The 17563-nt window shown below is 47.4% G+C and overlaps 1 protein-coding gene across 1 annotated transcript; it reads left to right on the top strand.

The window, feature by feature from the left end:
• Nucleotides 1–911: 911 nt before the first annotated feature.
• WDR93 (WD repeat domain 93) lies at nucleotides 912–11770 on the top strand. The gene is made up of 15 exons (XM_066196489.1): nucleotides 912–1175; nucleotides 1915–2110; nucleotides 2765–2829; nucleotides 3072–3150; nucleotides 3980–4107; nucleotides 5573–5660; nucleotides 6237–6414; nucleotides 6605–6672; nucleotides 7150–7236; nucleotides 7558–7689; nucleotides 8199–8409; nucleotides 9065–9125; nucleotides 9952–10108; nucleotides 10235–10436; nucleotides 11519–11770. Exons 1-15 carry the CDS (start codon nucleotides 912–914, stop codon nucleotides 11610–11612), a joined length of 2010 nt encoding a protein of 669 aa, XP_066052586.1. The 3' UTR covers nucleotides 11613–11770.
• The last annotated feature ends 5793 nt before the right edge of the window (nucleotides 11771–17563 follow it).

The raw sequence follows: 17563 nt of genomic DNA, 5'->3' as shown, positions 1-17563 counted from the left end.
GGCCGCGGCACCAAGGTGCCGTTACCACGGCAACCGTCAACAACGGAGCAGCGGCGGTGTCACCCCTAAAGGCTTCCCCCGCCCGTGAGCCACCGGCTGACCTGCGGCGGATCCTCCCGGGAGAGCCGGAGGAACCCGGCTCGGCCCGGCCCGGCCCCTGGACCCCGGCCCGGCCCCTCGGTCCCCGGCCCCACTCCGAGGTCAGGCCGCTGTGAGGGGTGGCGGCGGTGGGGTGTGCCCGCGGCAGCACGGCCCCGCCGCAGAGGTGAATCATAGAATCACAGAACGTGTAGATTAGAAAAGACCTTCAAGATCATCGAGTCCAACCCAACCCTAACACCTCAACTAGATCAGGGCATCAAGTGCCACATCCAGTCTTTTTTTAAACACGTCCAGGGATGGTGACTCCACCACCTCCCCGGGCAGACTATTCCAGTATTTAATCACTCTTAAAGTGAAGCTGGAAACCACCCGGTTTCTTGGAAATGAAGTAGAAAACTTCCAGTGGGAACACCTGCTCTCAAAGTTAATCACTGGGATTTTACCCAGGCCGAATAAGTCCATTAACAAATAAGCTAATATTTTTGAATGCTTTGTCATAATTCTTACACAAGCTCGTGACAAAGGTTTTGGGTTCTCTTTACCTGTGGGCAGCCTGCAGATCCCTGTGCGGCTGAGATCCCCAGAGCAGGACAAAACCCCCGGGAAATAGAGGTGATACAAGGAGAAATGAGCTGTATAGAACAGGGTTCCTCTGGCTATCAGCACTGAAAGGAACCCCCCCTTAGACATCATTAATCATCTTTTTCCCCATTACCTCATGAAAGAAAGTATTGAAGCACTCTTCGTTCCTCTGCATCCAGGGTGATTCCTTGCATCGTAGTGCGTTTTGCATCTGGAAGGGGAGAACCATGGCACTGAATACCCGGACGGATCCCCTGGGGATTCCCCCACCATCTGATAAGGACTGGCCCAAGGAAGACGAGGAAGATTTCTTCCTGCTGGATCCTGATCGAAAGCGTGATGTGCTGCCGAAGCCCTTCAGGATGATCAACAAACTGGTGATGCAGGTTTTTGAGAGTGCTATGGAAATCATTGAAAGAAGGGAGATGCTCCAAGAAGCACAAAAACTGAAGGTCCAGCCCAAAAAATGCTTTCCTACAGCTGAATTCCAGGTACAGAGCCTCTGCCAGCAGATAGAGCATTAACCACCATAGCAGATTTTGTCATTCTTCTGTTCATGACCTTCCTCAGAATGCACCACCATCTCACTGGTTCAGTTTAAAAGCCTGCAGTTTCTAAGCTTGTCTGACAGGTTCTGCTTCCCACTCAACTATCACACCTCTCTGAAAAGAGAGAAGCAGGTATTAAACACTAAATTCACCTTCTGCTTCCCAGGCTGGCTCCACCCTTGTTTGCTGGGGAGAAGGTAATTAGTCAGTAGCACACAAGTGGGCAAGCTCAGTTCTGTGTTATGGTGAATACTCCAATGGGAGCACCGTGAGCAGAATGACAGTGCTGCCTTCCCCATTATTATGTGGAGGTGTCCAGGAGGATGCTCTGCTGTCTGATGGTGTTCTGTGGTTGCCTGGAGGAGTTCCACATCCCATCACAGCTTTGTACTGGAATGGGAAGGCTGAATGCTCCTGATTTCTTGGCCTTTAAATCACTTTTGTTTGTGGGAAGGGGAAAGGTGGGAGAAAGCTTACTCAGTGCTAACACAGACCAATCCCTGTGACAGAGATGGAAGACCCTTCCCTGCTCTTGTGGGGAAAGAATGTGTCAAAACGTTTCCCTTGCAGAAGAACTCAGCATTTTCTGGTGAAAAGGCCTGTAATAAATCATTAGTATGGCTGATGTACCCTGCTGTGAGAAGCCAGTTGGGTGCACTCATCTCTTCTCTTTTTTTGGTAGGTAACTGAAAGAGCCAATTGCCTTGCAGTGTCTGGAAAATACATCTTTGTTGGTCTGTCTGTGGGTCTGGCTGCCTTCAACACGTGTGACTTCAAGGATGTCTGTGCTAGGGATGCAGCCAACACAGAGATCTGTGCCATCCATGCCTCAGATTTGGGAAATGAGTGCCATGTCCTGCTTGCTGTGGATGAAATGGGTTAGTGTGATGTGAATTTCCTTGCCCTAGCTGGGGATTCCTGCTCCTGTGCTCTGGAGCTGAACTCCTACAGAACACTGCTAGATCAGCAGGAACACTGCTAGATCAGAAGAAGAATTAGGGTGGCTGAGAAGTTTCCTAGAAAGCCCTGCAGAGAGGGCGTTGGACAGCTAACAGATGGATTGTTGGACTGCTAACAATTAGGGCCTTGTGATTAGCAGAGGGTGTGGGTTTGGTGGCCTTTCTGGCACAGCAGAGGCAAGTGCAGAGCTGAGGGTGAAGCACAGCAAAGTTTAGGAACATCTTGGGCTGGGCAGAAAGAGCTATTGCTCGATATGACCTCCTGCCTGTGACCTGTTCCTGCACCTGTAACAATTTGTTGGTTCATCTGAAAGTTATCAGTTCTGGTGGAGATAATTTTCTGACTGACTTACCCATCTCTCTGCACAATCAAATGTTCACTGATGCTGGCATAAGGAAGCCAGCAAAAGTTTAGTGCTGGAAACAGTGGGATATTATTCCTTGGGCCCAGAAATTAATGTAATCCTGTTCACTCTCCTTCACATGTTGTAACAGTTGTCTCCCAAGAGCCTGTCTATAACATTAATTCACTTTTCTCTCTCTCCTTCAGCTACTTCTGTATTTCTATTTCAGGGCTTGCCTGGCTCTTCTGCTTTCACAAGGAAAGCTTCTTGCTCATTAAAATCCTGAATGAAGTGGTAAGTACTGAGCTAATTCCATGGACACTGGGCACAGGCTGGGAACTAATCAATCATGAGGACTATCAGTTGCCCTCAGGAATTTATTCATAGGCAGCAGAGCTCCAAGACTGCTGCCCAATATTTATTTCTGTTCTTCCAACAATCTGCCTGGCCTTCATCCTGTTGAGAACTGTGTAAGCCCATGGAGCTCTCTGAATCAGTGATCTTGCTTTGAGGCCAGCCTGTATTTTCCTTGGCAGAAGGACATCAGCCAGCGAAGCACTTGTGTGGAGGTGGTGCTGTCCCGAGGTGGTGATTATGCAGGAATCCTGCTGCAAGGCAAGTGCAGGAACATGCTGTGTTTGGACACTCTTGTGTTCTAACAGAGGGGCAGTGGCAATGTTTTTAGTATGCTGCAAGTGGTCTGGGTACCCAAGGATCCTGTTTTAACCCTTCCAGTTCCTCCCCCGGCTTAAATAGCGGCTCCTGCCACTCCCTCTCCTTTTCAAAACACTTGGTGTGGATCAGGACTGATCTCAAAGTGAGCTGCCTGGAACTGGTCAGTGCAGTCCCCAGCTCCCAGGAAGCTTGGTGAAAGCAGCTTTCCCTCTCTCCAGAAGTACCAAACTCAGTTCTTCCTCTGGTTTGCTATGCTTCACTTTTATGCTGGAAAGATGTAGACCTGAGGAGTTTTCTCTGCAGACGTAGGCCAGCGAGCATAGAGAATCTCTAAAACCACTTCAAGAAACTCCTTGTTACAACATTCTTCTGTTTCATGGCTGCTGAATTCATGACAGGCAGGTTTTCTGGATCTGTGTTTGGTGGAATCTGCCTGGACACATGCTGAGAATGAGACGTAGCAGAGAACTAATGTGAGACCATATCTAACTTTCTACTCACCTACTCAGGGTTTTGACCGAGTAGCTTCATGGAATTTCTTTGGTAGATGTGAGACCTTGTGGAGTTGAGCTGGAGGCTGAGAGGTCAGTCTCAATCAAGCATGTCAAGCCTTAAGTGGGAGGAGAGGTGGGCTGCATGGAGTTCACAGAGATTTTGTATTTCAAAAAATAGACAAATCTTTTTATAAGGATAAAAGATAACAGAGACTGCTTGCCTGACAGACCTTTCCTCCTCATTACCAATTGCTTAACATGGTTTCCCAATGCAGACAGCACAAAAGCTTGGCTGGAGATCTACCAATTGCCTAAGGATTCCTGGCTGACGGAGATGGAAAAGAATGTGGGAGCTGCAGAAGAGCTGGCTTGCAGTGAGAGGAGGTCAAACAGCTCATCTGAGGTACAAAACAGTTCCATCTCCCTCTGTGCTATTTTTTCTTACACTTTTTTGCCCACAGGTCTTCCCCCAAGCCTCGCTGCTGCAGACAGTGACAGCAAAACACAGCCTGAGCACTCCTGTTGGCCCTAGGGGATGGTTTGTGTGTGTCTCTACATCTGCTGCAGCTGCCCATCCCACATTTCATAAGGCCTTTGTGCTACTGGGATATGTTTACTCTCCCAAGACAGGCTTTCCAAAGAGATTCCCCTGGTCCCAGGGTTAATGTTCCTGCTGCCCCTCCCTGAAACTTGCAGCTCATTTCTCAGCAGTATTGCTCCATCTGAAGGAGCCCTGTGTAAGGGTATTCCCACAGGTCTACTCCCTTATGTTATTGGGGGAAGGTGAAGAGGAGTGGGAATCAGGCAGGATACCTCTGATTGGGAGTCTGGCCCTGAAGCAGGGTTTGTGCTTTAGATGCCATACAAAAGGAGCCTGGTGGGGTCACAGCCCCACCCACCTGAGCAGGGCAGAGTCTCTGCCTGTGTGCACTAACCACTGTCAGCTCAGTTTTGGCAGAAAACAGAGGAGCTGCATGGACACCATTCTGCAGAGACGGTCACTGGCCTCAGTGACTACCCTGAGCTGTCATGGGGAATTTTAAAGGCTAAGTCAGTGCTTAACCCTCCCCTTTATCACTTTCACCCTGCTGGATTTCACCTCTCAGCCACAGACACCTCCTGCCCAACACCTTGAACTAACCCTCTGTAATAGCACCCTCCTAACACTTTCCTCTTCCTTCAGCAAAGACTTTCCTGGACACTTAAGAGGGAACTGCTTCTCAGCCTTGTCCTCAGGGCAAACACCCTGATTAACTTAGCAAAGCCAAAAACTATGAAGCCAGACCTTTTCTGTTAACCCAATTTCTATGTGTGTGGGGTGGTGGTGATGGGCACGCACTGGTGTTGGCCCCCTGTTACAATTTTCTGTTCCGAGACAAGCATATACTCTCCAGTCCTGGGCTCCTGAGAAGTAAAATCTGATTCTTGCTTTCTTGCTTTCAGGAGACACCCTTCAACCTTTAGCCCTGCCTTTTTTTTTTTTTTTTTCTTTTTTTTTTTTTTTTTTTTCTTTTTTCTTTCTTTCCTTTCCCTCCCCTCCCCCCCCCCCCCCTTTATTTTCTGAGCATTGCTGTGACTCACACAGGCCTCTGCTGCAACAGGAATAATTGAGAGATGGCACAAAGACAGCAGTCTGGGCAAGACATCCTTGTAATGTAGTTGAGAAAGTAGTGACACTCTCAAGCTTCTGTGTTTTGGCCTGAAGAATGAGCCCAAACTCAGTATCTCTCAGATAGTGCCAGCCAACCTTTGCATACACAAATGAGTTTTCCTAAATTCTTTAGGAAGCATTTGATTCCCATGAACAGGTGAAAACTCATCAGTGTAGCACTCAACACAGTTCTCAGATGGGCACTTTTCTGTTGCAGGGGCTTCCTGTGTCTGCAATCCAAGCTGATGTAAAGCTGGATCCCCCAGTGCTGCTGCTGACAGTGAGACCACCCAAACCCATTACAGGTCAGGACTGTGTGTGCAGCCTGTTTCTGGTCAGAAAGGAATCGTGGCTCCTACAAATACAGAACAGGTCTGAAAGTTTCAGTAACATGATCCCTGGTCCTTTCCTGACCTGTCTTTCTAGTTACATGTAATCCTGTAGTGGGAGTTGCTTCCTCCCAGACCATCTCACATGTCACCTTTGCCAGCACAAAATGCTTTAGAGTGTCTCAGACTGGGTGTCATACACCCTTGGTTTCAATGTCTTTGGAGAGGGAGGAGGCTGCTTCCTAGATCTAGCAGCACCTCTAGTTCATCACTCTGAGTCTTGGATTTATAGAGAAACACCAAGGATGAGGAGGGGGCAGACTTTCTGCTGGAAAAATGCCACAGAAAGGCAAGGTGAGTGGGATCCTCAGAAGTCTTGCCCTAATCCCTGCATTCAAATACTGGAAGATGGACTAGCGATGTGGAAACTCCCAAGCAAGATAAAGTGTTTTCTGCTTCAAGACCATGCCACTCCCAAATGCCTCCATGATGTTTGCTTCATGGTTGGTCCTTCTCTAGGGCTGTGCCTTTTCCCTTTGTGTTCCAATTCAGGCACTAGTTTTAAAGGCCCTTTGGATGCCTTGAAGGAAGTGGATGATGGCAGCATGCTTGGCTTGGGCTACAACCACCTAATCAAGGATTCCCAGTGGGAGCTGCAGGAAGCAATCTTCCGGAGCACTTACCAGGAGAATCTGGAGGCTGAGGGTGTGATCAAGGAGGAGATCCCCAGGTGAGTGGGAGCACCAACCAGGATTCAACCCATGAGTCATCCACACAGGGCACTGAGCTGTGTAGATGTCTTTGCTTTGCTTCTTTCATCCCAAGGCTTCAGGGCAGGGGGCTGGAGCCATTCCAGGTCTTGTCATAGTGCTGCCTACTTATCAAAGCCTTTCTTTTACATATATTTCTTCCTTTTTCAGATATGCTGTCTTTCACTTCCTCCTTCCTAGCCAGATCCTGGAGGGACCAGAAATGAAGGTGCAGCCAGGTAATCCAAATGGACAAAAAGCTGTTAATCTGTGAAACACAGTCATTGCATGACACTGAGCTCCAGTGAGAACTCAGTGGGTCTGGCTTACATCCACTGTGTAAGTTCCTTTTCCAAGGACATAAACCTGGGCAAAACTGTCAGTCCTGACTTCAAAGTCAGTTACTGGCATGGAATAAAAAACCCCTTACCTTCATATTTAAAAAAAAAACGCCACAAACTCTCTCCTGAAAAAAAACCCAGATCAAAACAACTACCCAAAAAACAAAAAAGGAGGCATATAGTCAAGATTAAAAAAAACAAACAAACAAACAAAGGGAGAGGTTGTTCTGGTTTACTTTCTGTGTGAGCAGAATTTCTATCAGGAGTACCACGAAAGCTCTAATGAGAGCTTTCTAATGGTGTTTTCTAATGTCCTGGATTGTTCCTCTATTTGTTCCCAGTCTTCTCTTTTTGTCATCCCCTTCTCTCTACCAGATATTCCAGTTGGCATCGGTGTACATTGGGATGGAAACCACAATTTCTGCTTGTACTTACTTAACCCTTCACTTCAGGAGAAAGCAGGTAAGAAAGTTTTGCTTTTTCTAGCAGAGCACTCTGTGGGGAGTGGGAGTGTTCTGTGGCCAGGGGCTGTCATTCTGCCAGGTCTTCATGATTCAGGAAAATGAGGAATTGGGAGGAAAGCTGACTCATATCTTGTGGATTAGGCTGGCATTTGGATTGTGGGGCTCTGTGTTCCACAGTCTGGCAGTGTTTTTAGTGAAACCATTCTGGCAGGAGGCTGCAGAATGGTGCATGTTTAATGGGAAAAATGGATGCTATTACTATGTGAGAGAATGTTCTGCACCTTCTTACAGTTGTCTCTCTTCATGCCATTCTGTTTAGATTCTGATCTGAAACCTGATGTTGTGTGGCCATGTGCAGCTCCAATTGCATGCTCGGCTGTCAGTTCCTGCTCCAGGTATCTGGCACTGGCAGGTGAAGATGCAACAATAACTATTTGGGATAAACACCTAGGTGAGCTTGCCATCTGGGACTGTGTATTGGGATCACTGTGGATAAATTGCACCTTGGCCAATGAGTTTGAGGCTTACACTTAGTGTGAATAAAGGGCTGGTGATGAGTTTACAAGGAAACCTGAAAATGTTTTGGATTCAACCGTCTATTGGATGCTTGGCCAGAAGCTGCCAGCACAGCATGACTGCCCTGGCCCTTGCAGAGCCATCCCCATCCAGGACAATGCAGGGGCTGGAACTGCTGCAGCAAGGTCTGATCAGCCTTGCCCTGAGGCCATGAGACAATGACAGTCACTTCTTTGTCACAGCATTCTAAGGTCATTTTTGGGACTGTTGTGGCATCACAGTTCAGGCTGCAATCCATGCTAGTGTCATCCTGCCATGATGCAGGGACTCTCCTGGCAGAAGAATCTTCCTCTGCCATCTGCTTGTTCTCCCTGTGAGCAGACCACACTCCAAACTAAGCTTTGCTTGGATAAATTACCAGTTCCTTTTTTCTTCCTTCCTCAGGATACCCACTGTCTGTGGCTGCCATTCTAGAGGAACGTTTCATCCGTAGTATCCACTTTCTATGTGATTCTGCAGCTGCCCGTGATGAGACATGCGGTGCAGATTCTGTCTGTCCCGTCATACAGCTTCTAGTGCTGTGTACAGACAGCTCTTTCTATTTGGTGAAAGCACCCAGGGCTGGAAAGTCCAGCATCACACTCCTGGCAGACAGGTGAGGTAGATCCCAGCCAAAGAAGCCATGGTTATAGTGGTCCAGTCTAACAGGGAGCCCCAGATTTCTGTGTAGTAGAGAACTTCCTACTGTTTTTACCCAGATGGCTCTGCCATGCTGCTGTCAGCAGCAAGTGTGGTTTTGCTAGTGCTAAAATTCAGTGGTTTGCCAGAATTAGGGGTGTTCCTGGGTTCTTCTGTGCACCAGAACACAAATACTTCTAGCACAGCTCCAGGGCTGATGTTAAACTCTTTGTGTCTCTGCTGGGTACTCAGGGGAATTTTTTCTTCCCTTTTCTGCCCTTAACAGAATACCATGCCCCTAGAAGTCAGAATAAACATTTCTTGCTATCTTTTTATCATATTTGTGTTCACTTATCCCCTTGGTTTGAGGAGGAGGGAAGCTGTTGCTCTGAAGTCTCTGGGTTCATGCCTCCATAGCAGGAAGGGATTTATATCTCCAGTGTAGTTCCCAGGCAGGTTTACACAGGGATGGACCTTGGGGGTTCCTGCCCAGGAGGATACAGGTTTTGTCTCTCTAAGGAAGGAAGCTGGCTGGGACTTTTTGCCAGCCAGTGTGCCACAAATTGCCACTGTCATTATCACAGCCTCTCAGGTACGTGCAACAGCAGCGCAAACCTGTGTGTCTTTTACAGGCCTGAAAATCCAAATCTTACTGTCAGTGCAGTGATGCCTGTCCTGGCCTTCCCCAGTGCAGTGAGTATTACTGCCAGTTCTCTTAACAGCTGGGTAGGAACACATGTTCATCTGTGCTGGGATCTGGTCTCCAGCAAGGACAGTAACTGGGTGCCTAGAAGATAACGAGCAGGGAGGGCAATCAGATACCGTTCTTGCCTCACACCCTTTCACAGCCTCCAGATATTTTTGACATGAAGACTTCCTGCACCAGTTACAGGTCTGTGTGTAGCTGGTAATGCTCAAAAAGATTTCTCTTCCACAGTCTTACTCAGCATCCCTTTGCACTTGTGCCCTCTATCTGGGCACTGAGGTGCACATGGACAGGTCCATCTGGAAGGTGGGAGGGTTCAGCCATGAAGCCTCAGGGTGAAATATGAGAGGGCATCCTGGGAAGGAAGTTACAAACACAAGTCCAGCCAGACCTTACAAGTGGCCTCAGAAACTTTGCAGGCATGGAGAGGAAAGGACAAAAAGCCATTCACCATAGCTGCCATGCAGTAGGCTGGATCTAGCTCATTTCAAATGTGCCTTGTTGCCCTTTTCCAATCCCAACATTCAGCATTTTCAATCCAAGTTCCCCGCAAGGGCTGTTCTTCATCTTCAACCTACAAGATATGAGTCAGCTGTCCTTCCAGTTCCTCATTTCCCTGAATCATGAAGACCTTGCAGAATGACAGTCCCTGTCCACAGAATACCCCCACTCCCCTTCATCTTTGTGACTATGGGGCAGGCAAAGAAAGCAGCATCATAGTTGGGGATGTGAAGTCCTGGACGTCATCTCATGTCCTTTACACAAAATGTTTTTTACTTCTTTTACATCTACATGTCTATTTTGCTGCTTCAGGTCCTGATCTTCTCCTGGGATGGCACAGTGTCCCTGATGAACACTGACACATCACAGGCTGTTTACTGCTTCTGCACTCCACCTTCTCATGCTGTAGAACCCTGCTGGCAGCCAGTGTTCACTGTGGATAGTGTGAACTGCTGCTTGCTGCTCCGAGGTGGGTGACACCTTGGAGTGGTCATAAATACACCATCACTGGATGCATTCAGCTGTGCACTGATCCTTGGTAGTTCTTGTTAGATGATTCCTGATGCAGTAGCTCACTGTTCTTGTCTCCGTCTAGGAGATGAGCACCAGCAGGAAGATGATTTGGTCCAGGACAAAGCCACTCACAGCACCATCTTCCTTTTTGACTTCAACTCCTACTCACTGAAGGACACTTTCCCTAAGAAACCAGATTTGCCTCTCAAACCCTTGCAGGAACTGCAGTGGATTGAGAGATGTAACATTTTCTTACGTGATAGGTTTCGTTTTCTACCTGAAAGGTAAGCATATCTGCATTATTGTAAGTTGTGGTGTTGCTGAGTTCGTGCAAGGTCTGGCCCTGGAGCTTCTGTGTTGTTCTGTGGTGCTGTGAGAGGTCTCTGTCTGACTAAGGTTGGTGTTCAGGCAGCTGGATTCCTGACAGCCACCCAGAATCCTTCCTCCTCTCCCTTCTGTCCTTCCTAGAACAGCTTCAGCTGTAAGCCAGGATGCAAGTGCTAATGCAGTTTTGTGCAACACAGTTTGTGCGCGCTGATCCTCGCGTGTTTGCATCTTCCTTTAGACCCCACAGCCAGGCAGAGCTGGGATCTCTTTGTACCCCTCTCGACCCGTGCATTGCCGGGTTCATGTGATGTCTAAGTAGGTTTGTGTTGGAGGATTCTTGTTTTGAGAAGGTCCCCGGGCAGCCTCGAGGACGGTGCATTGGGTGGATGCCGTCATTAGATGGCACTGTGGCATCTCTTTTTGGGGTCCTTTGCCTTGAATTCTTTTGGAAACCTGCAGCTAGATAGGTGTCAGTATTTTGTATCTTTTCACTATGCTTTAATTCTCCAGCTTGAAACGAAACAGGTGGGTGCAGGTGTGACCTTATAGTACATATTACCTAGTAGCCTTCTCTAATTCCTTGTCTCCAGGGGGAGTCCTGTGGAGTTGTCTGGCTAGTTAAGTACAGAAAAGTTCCATCCTATGCTACCAGCCAGCAGTTCAGTCCCTCCTTCTCAAAAAGCTGGAGAGGAGACCCTTGTCTGCCTGATGCCAGAAAACTGGGGAGTCATCCCCTTTAGGGATATCTTGCTCCCTGAGAACTGAGAGCTGAAGCCAGAGTAGTGTAAATACAACTGCAGTGAGACCTGTGTCTACAGAGATGTAGAGACAAGCGAAATTCCGAGGTCCTTCCTGTCAGGAACAGTGAACTTGAGTATTGATTGGCGTGAGGGAATTGCTGAGGGTTTTTGGACACAGGAAGTATAACTGCTTAATTGGTAGTGAGCCCCAGGGGCCCTTGGGGGTACTGTCTGAGCACTGGGGGAATGTCAGGGACTGTTTTTGTTTTAACCACCCTTTCTCCCACATTCCTTTTTAGGCAGCAGGTACTTCTGGAAATAGAGGAGCAGGAATACTGGGATTATCTGCAGGCACAAGCAGCTGCCATGGACAATGAGAGAGAGAAAATGTAGAGAGAGAAGAAGCAGTAGCCAGCCTTGCATCCTGAGAGGCTCATGATCCAGCACTGACATTTTAATAGACACTCTATTGCAATCACCTCTCTCTCCCAGGGACCTGGAGCATCAGAGCAATCTGGTATGTTACCATAATAGAATGAACCTTAATAAAGCCTTTCCTCCATTAACAGTCTCTTGCTCTTCATAGGATTGGCATTTTGTCAGATTCTGATTTTCTGTCCTTGTGTTGCTGGAGCTCGCCAGTGGGTCTCATTTTCTGCTCCTACCCACATGGGCAGCCATCAACATCCTGGTGCTTAACCAGAAACCTGGTCCTTTCAAAGGAGGCAGCAAACTGGCTGTGGAGGTGTCTTCCCTCAAAGCACAGCAGTGCTAAGCAGCAGTGACACTGCAGAGTGTGACAGGCCTGACATAGGATGTTCTGCAGTTGTTTCTCTTGACTTCAAAGCAGGCAGTTTTGGAATAAGACTGCTTAGGAATTGCAGCCTGGAAGGCCCATGAGAAAGCTTCAGTCTTTCTACAACTGATCATGCTTCCAGGATGACTGCCTAACCCACAAAGAATCTGACAAATCTCCCAGGAACTACTCCAATCTGTGTCCACGGGGGACATTTTTTTCCCCCCCAGGTCTCACTCTAGTGCCTCCCACAAAGGCTCAGGAGAGCACCAATGCAGGGTGCCAGGGATTCAGCACAGACTGTGCTGTGTAGATTTTCCCGTGCCAAAGTCCCATTTCATTATTTCATAGCAACTTGTCTTGTTTTGGAATGAGTTTTGATGAGGGGTTTCAGCTCATCCTGTGGAAATAAAGTCAGCCATTCTGTTGGGGAGGTAGGAAAATGGAGAAGCATTCCATTTGTTTCACAGTCTCAGATGCCTGGCTTTGCTCCGGAGAAGGACAAGCTATTTGAACTGAACCTTCCTATTTGCTACCTTTGTGAAGGCTCTGAGGGCTGTAGTAAAAGCTTTTGTGCTGTCATTTTCCATCTGCCACAGATTACAGCTTCACAGCTCATCTGATTGTTACGGATATTGGGACTGGGCTGTGTGAGCTCTTGCCATCTGCCTCAGTGCGAAGTCAGGAGGGTGAGCCCAAACCACCCTCAATGCCTGTTTAAACTGAGCCACCTGGGTCAGCACTGAAGTGAACAAGGAGCAATCCTTGATCCTTCCTTCTGTTCTTGCTGAGCTGGCCATAGAGCTTAATTATTTTGTTTCTATGCTACTTTCAGAAACAATAGACCTTCTGCCATAGCCAGGCATAGGGGATTACTCAGGGCAGAAATTCCTATTCCTGCATTTCTTCCCGTGCTGCAGAAAGCCAGCACAACTAATATGTGGCCCCTTGAACAGCACTGGGTCTAGTTCTTGCTATTTGCAAATATAAAGGGTCTGGGGATCTGTGCCATTATTCCTACCCCATCTGCTTTCCATCCAGAAGAGGAGCAGGGCTTGCCTGGCATCGTAGGCAGGACAGGATCTGCTGAACAGTTAGATGTACTGTGCATCCACCAGTTTGTGTGTATTCCTCTCAAGATGCACTCGTTTGTTTGCAGTTAGAATTTGCTCTAAGATTCTAATCATGTCCTTGGCCAAGATAACCAAGAGCTGGCAGGCTCCACAGAGAAAGGGAAAACAACACACAGCTGCAGGAGGCTGATGAAGAGCCTTTGTTTTAACTCATGATTTCAGCAGGGGACCATTTGTTTCTTGCTTCTTCGAGAGATACAGAAAAATTGGCATGATCAGTGTGTTGACATGTGTGTTGGTGATGGAACTCAGCTCTGTGCTGAGCTCTACAGCATGTTCTGACAAACACAGGCACCTGATTGCTTGCTCAAAGACAATGCCCTTGGCAGCTGTGCTTTCATTCCTGGTCACTATGTGAGCCCTAGGCAGCTGTAGGTTTGCTCCAATTTCAGCTGTTCTGCTGCTGGAAACTGTAGAAAGGCCTTGAGTAGTATCATATATATATATGTATGTATGTATCTCACCATCAAAAGATGAAACTGTGAATTCTGGCTGGGCCAACTCCTAGCTCAGTGCCAAGTGCAGTGAACTCAGAGGTGCTCAGGGTATAATAGAAGCAATTTGTCTCTGTATTTTAAAAATAGAAAATAAAATTTAAAGATCAGTTGATGCATAGAGAAGGCTGTGAGGGAGGGAGAGGAGCTCAGATCCACAGAGAGGCGCTCGAGCAGCATCATTTCAGCAGAGATCGGTCCCTGCCCAGCCGGGCGGAGATGGTTTTCTGCGCGAGAAGGGAGACGAGGCTGTCCTTTCATCTCGCTGAATTATCTGCTGTTCTCTGCAAGAAGCCAAATGTCATCTTACTTCTTTGCATACTTGCTTGTGCTTGAAGGCAGAGGAAATCAGAGGCTGATCTGATCTGATTCCCCTGCTCCTGGGGCAGCAAAAGTTTGAGCTGTTTGGATAAGCCCCGTCTATGTCTGTTGGAGGAGTGTGGTCCTTGGAAAGTGCTGCGTGCTCTGGGATTTGCACTCCTTGTTGCCTGTGTTGCCAATTTTAATGCAACAATCCACATATCCTGTAGTGTCTCACCATGTAAACCTGAAGCCATCCTGAGGAGGAAGCTGCAAAGACCTCTGTGTCCTACCTGTGGGAAATAAAGTCCCTGCAAAACATTGTGGGATGTGCAGTGGTGCCTGGGGCAGGACAGTCCCAGCAAGTGCTTGCTCAATTTGCTCTGGAAGTAGCAAGGGAAGGTCAGGCTGACTCCCCTGCTCTACTAATTTGTGTCTAGATATAGATAGACCATGTATTGCATCCCATTCCTAATTTCTGAAATAGCTCTCATTGTCCAAACTAGTGTTGCCTCATTATCCCTAATGCCAGTTCCCTGTACCAGGGTGCAGTTTCTCATCATCCTCTGAGCCCAGGCTATTGCTGTTGGATTGTTCAGCCAAGCCTTGCAGATCAACTCTTTTAATCTTTCATAATGCACTGTGCCAGGCATCTCAGTCTGGTTTAATCTCGGGCTTCTGCAAACCCTTCCACTTTGTCCCTGTTTCTATTCCAGCTTGATGGTGTCCAGTGTTTGTTGTACTGCTCTGTCTAGGACCTGGTATAACATTCATTGTGGTCTCACATGGGGAGCCAGGTTCTGCTGGCTTTGATACCAGATTTTGCAAGAGCAGGACAGTTGGCTGGGATGAAAAATGAGCCACATTTTCTAGGCCAAGATACAGGATGAGGCTGGCTGAGCTCAGCTGAGGATGCTTGCTCAAGAGATAAGAGATTTGCACAATGACGAGGGTGATGCTGTGTTTTGGCTCTTGCCCCATGGATTTACAGGCACTCCATGCAGCTGAAGAGAGACAGTGCTTGTGCTCTGAGGAGCTCACACCCTACACAAGCCAAGTGCTGGGCCTGGGGTGTAGAGGAGCAGACCTGTTGTGCCAGAGGGGAGGATTTGTCCTCACAGGAGCCAGGTCTTCACGTGGCACACCTCTGTGCAGGGCCATGTGCTGGCTCGGCCCCAGGAAAGTCCATGGTTTAAGAGAAGGGGAAGGAGGATGACTCATGTCACTGCGGGGCTGCGGATCAGACAGGAGGGAAATGTACAGTGTCTGAGTAGTGAATTGGCTGTGCTGCCAAGTTTGAAACACTTCCACTGCCTCAAGCTCATCAGACTGAACAGCTTGTTTGGTTAGAAGCTTCAGGTCAGCCCGCTCGGGCAAACAGCAGCTCTTCTGCATGTGAAGGGCTGGATTGTTGGAGGGAGAGGGAATAAATTTGTGTTGTTGAGAGGGTGTTCACAGGAAAAGGAGATCTGTAGGGGGAAAACAACAAGTCCTGCACTGAGCAATGAGGAAGATACGCTAATTAGGCAAGGAAGAGGAGCCTGCTAGGTTGCAATCTTGACCTAACAAGCAATTACAGGATAATATAGCACAGTAATATAGGGTAAACACTAAGTGGAGGATGTTTCTGAATTAATTCCTTTTTGAAGCACAGCAATCATTTAAAAACATCTGGCATGCTAATTCTAAACTGCCCATCACTGACGCCAGCACAGCCTGTGGTCAATCGTCACAGTTGTTAAACTACCTTTGCTGTTTGAATTTGCATTCTGTTTCTGATCTGAATAAGTCACGTTCCAGCCTACAGCTTTCCAGGCACTGGGAGATGGAAGAGCCCACCAGGGAAAGGTGTGGGGTTCGTGGAGGGTCTCAGAAGCCATGTATATGTGTAAAACAGATGTAGGGACATGAAACAGGCTGCAGTGTCCATGGAGGACCTTAGTAGTGGGTTCAGGTTAGAGGTGAGGGGAAATTCACACTGGCTGTGGAGGCAGCGCTGGTGTAGATTTCTAGTGAGTCATGCAGCATCCATCAGTGGAGGGATCTCTCCGGGCCAGGGAGATTCACTAGGACAGGGGGCACGCCTGAATTCCATCTCACCCAGATTCCCTGTGATTGTCAGTTTCTAGAAATGAAATGGACAGGGTTCCTGAAGTGTTTCCCCCACATTCTGTATTTGGATCCTTTCTCTCAAGGAAGGAAGGAAGGAAGGAAGGAAGGAAGGAAGGAAGGAAGGAAGGAAGGAAGGAAGGAAGGAAGGAGAAAAACATTTCACACAATTCCTGGGACAGTGCAGAGAGACACCAGGAGCAGGGATACAAACAACAAAAAATATTTGCAATTTTCCAAATGGGAATGGAGTGTTCAGTTCCATCACTAGTAGCTTTTGCCCTTTATGGATCTCCCCTGTGACAGAGTCCTGGCAGAGACTGAGGCAGCAGCGATGGTGGATGAGACAGGACTAAACAGATCTGCCAGGCTGTACTTCCTTCCTGGTTCAATAACTTGTATCCTTCATGCTTCCCAGTGAGGAGGCAGTGCCTATTATGGTTTTGTCATTTTTTTTCTTCTGGTCTTGTCTCTGTGGAAGTTCATATTTTAGCAATTCATTTTCTAAAATTATTTCTGCTAAAAGCATTACCAGAAGGTCCCTTGGCACTGGCAAATGTTTGCAAAGACTGAATTGTGTTGATCAGCATTGCAGACAAGCCCCCTTCCAGCAGATTAAATCAGAGTCAGTGCTGCTGAGTGGAGTAACAAGGGGTAAGGCAGCTATGAGTGATAAAAGGAGGAAGCCATGAGTTATTTGGCTTTGCTATGATCACTTTAATCAGTGGTTTTCAGGAACAAGTTGTATTTTTCTACAGTGCACATTACCAGTGTTGTAAATCATCATTCCACGGGGATCAGAGGGGCCGAAGTTATTTACTTGTTGGAACCAGAGTGAACAGATAGAGACTTACACATTTCCTCTACAAAATGAATCTGAATCAGAAGCCTTCCTCTGTATATTCTCCACCTCTTGAGGGAAAGCCTGAAATCCAGATCTGGATTTTACACTTGCATCTCGCTATGATCACACTAATCCTAATCTTTCAGACTGGGGAAGAAACTATAAAGCCTAGCTGCCATTTAGGCTACCTGTTCTGCTTTTGTACTTCCATTTAGTCAGTCTTAACAGCAGTTTTTCTTTCTGAATGCATTAAGACAGTCTCATTACAGCATAATTATTTTGTGGAAAGACATGCATCTTGTTGCCTCATACCAGAGCTTCTGGAGAAAAATGCTAATGCAGCCTGCAGTTTGATTATCATTGTGGTGACGGTTGTTTTCCCATTTAATTTTGACTTTGCTTTCATTCTCTGGGAACAGAGCAATGGCTGAAGCCCTTCTTCCTCTTTCAAAGATGCCATGCTGCAGTTAGGAAATATTTAGCAAGGCACTGGGGCCACACAACAGACATATAAAAGGCACGTAATGAAATACAATGAATTGTTGGTGAAAAGATCAGCCAATTAATGCTTTCAGCTGTTGCAGCACAAAAACCCTGCTATTCCCTTCCCCAAAGGTAGATCAAGTGCTGTTATGAATTCCTAAAGCCTCTTTAGAGAATTTAAATGC

This window comes from Chamaea fasciata, unplaced genomic scaffold (assembly GCF_029207755.1).
Source record: "Chamaea fasciata isolate MVZ Bird 193981 ecotype frontalis unplaced genomic scaffold, bChaFas1.0.hap1 SCAF_14, whole genome shotgun sequence".
Classification (NCBI taxonomy): domain Eukaryota; kingdom Metazoa; phylum Chordata; class Aves; order Passeriformes; family Sylviidae; genus Chamaea; species Chamaea fasciata.
This window is presented reverse-complemented; position numbering and strand designations above follow the sequence as displayed.

Bases quoted from the DNA above. Each gene is read 5' to 3' on its own strand.
- WDR93 (XM_066196489.1), top strand. From the start codon at position 912: ATGGCACTGAATACCCGGACGGATCCCCTGGGGATTCCCCCACCATCT. The intron at 7,237-7,557 runs GTAAGAAAGTTT...CATTCTGTTTAG, and splicing joins TTCACTTCAGGAGAAAGCAG to ATTCTGATCTGAAACCTGAT. The intron at 10,109-10,234 runs GTGGGTGACACC...GTCTCCGTCTAG, and splicing joins CTGCTGCTTGCTGCTCCGAG to GAGATGAGCACCAGCAGGAA.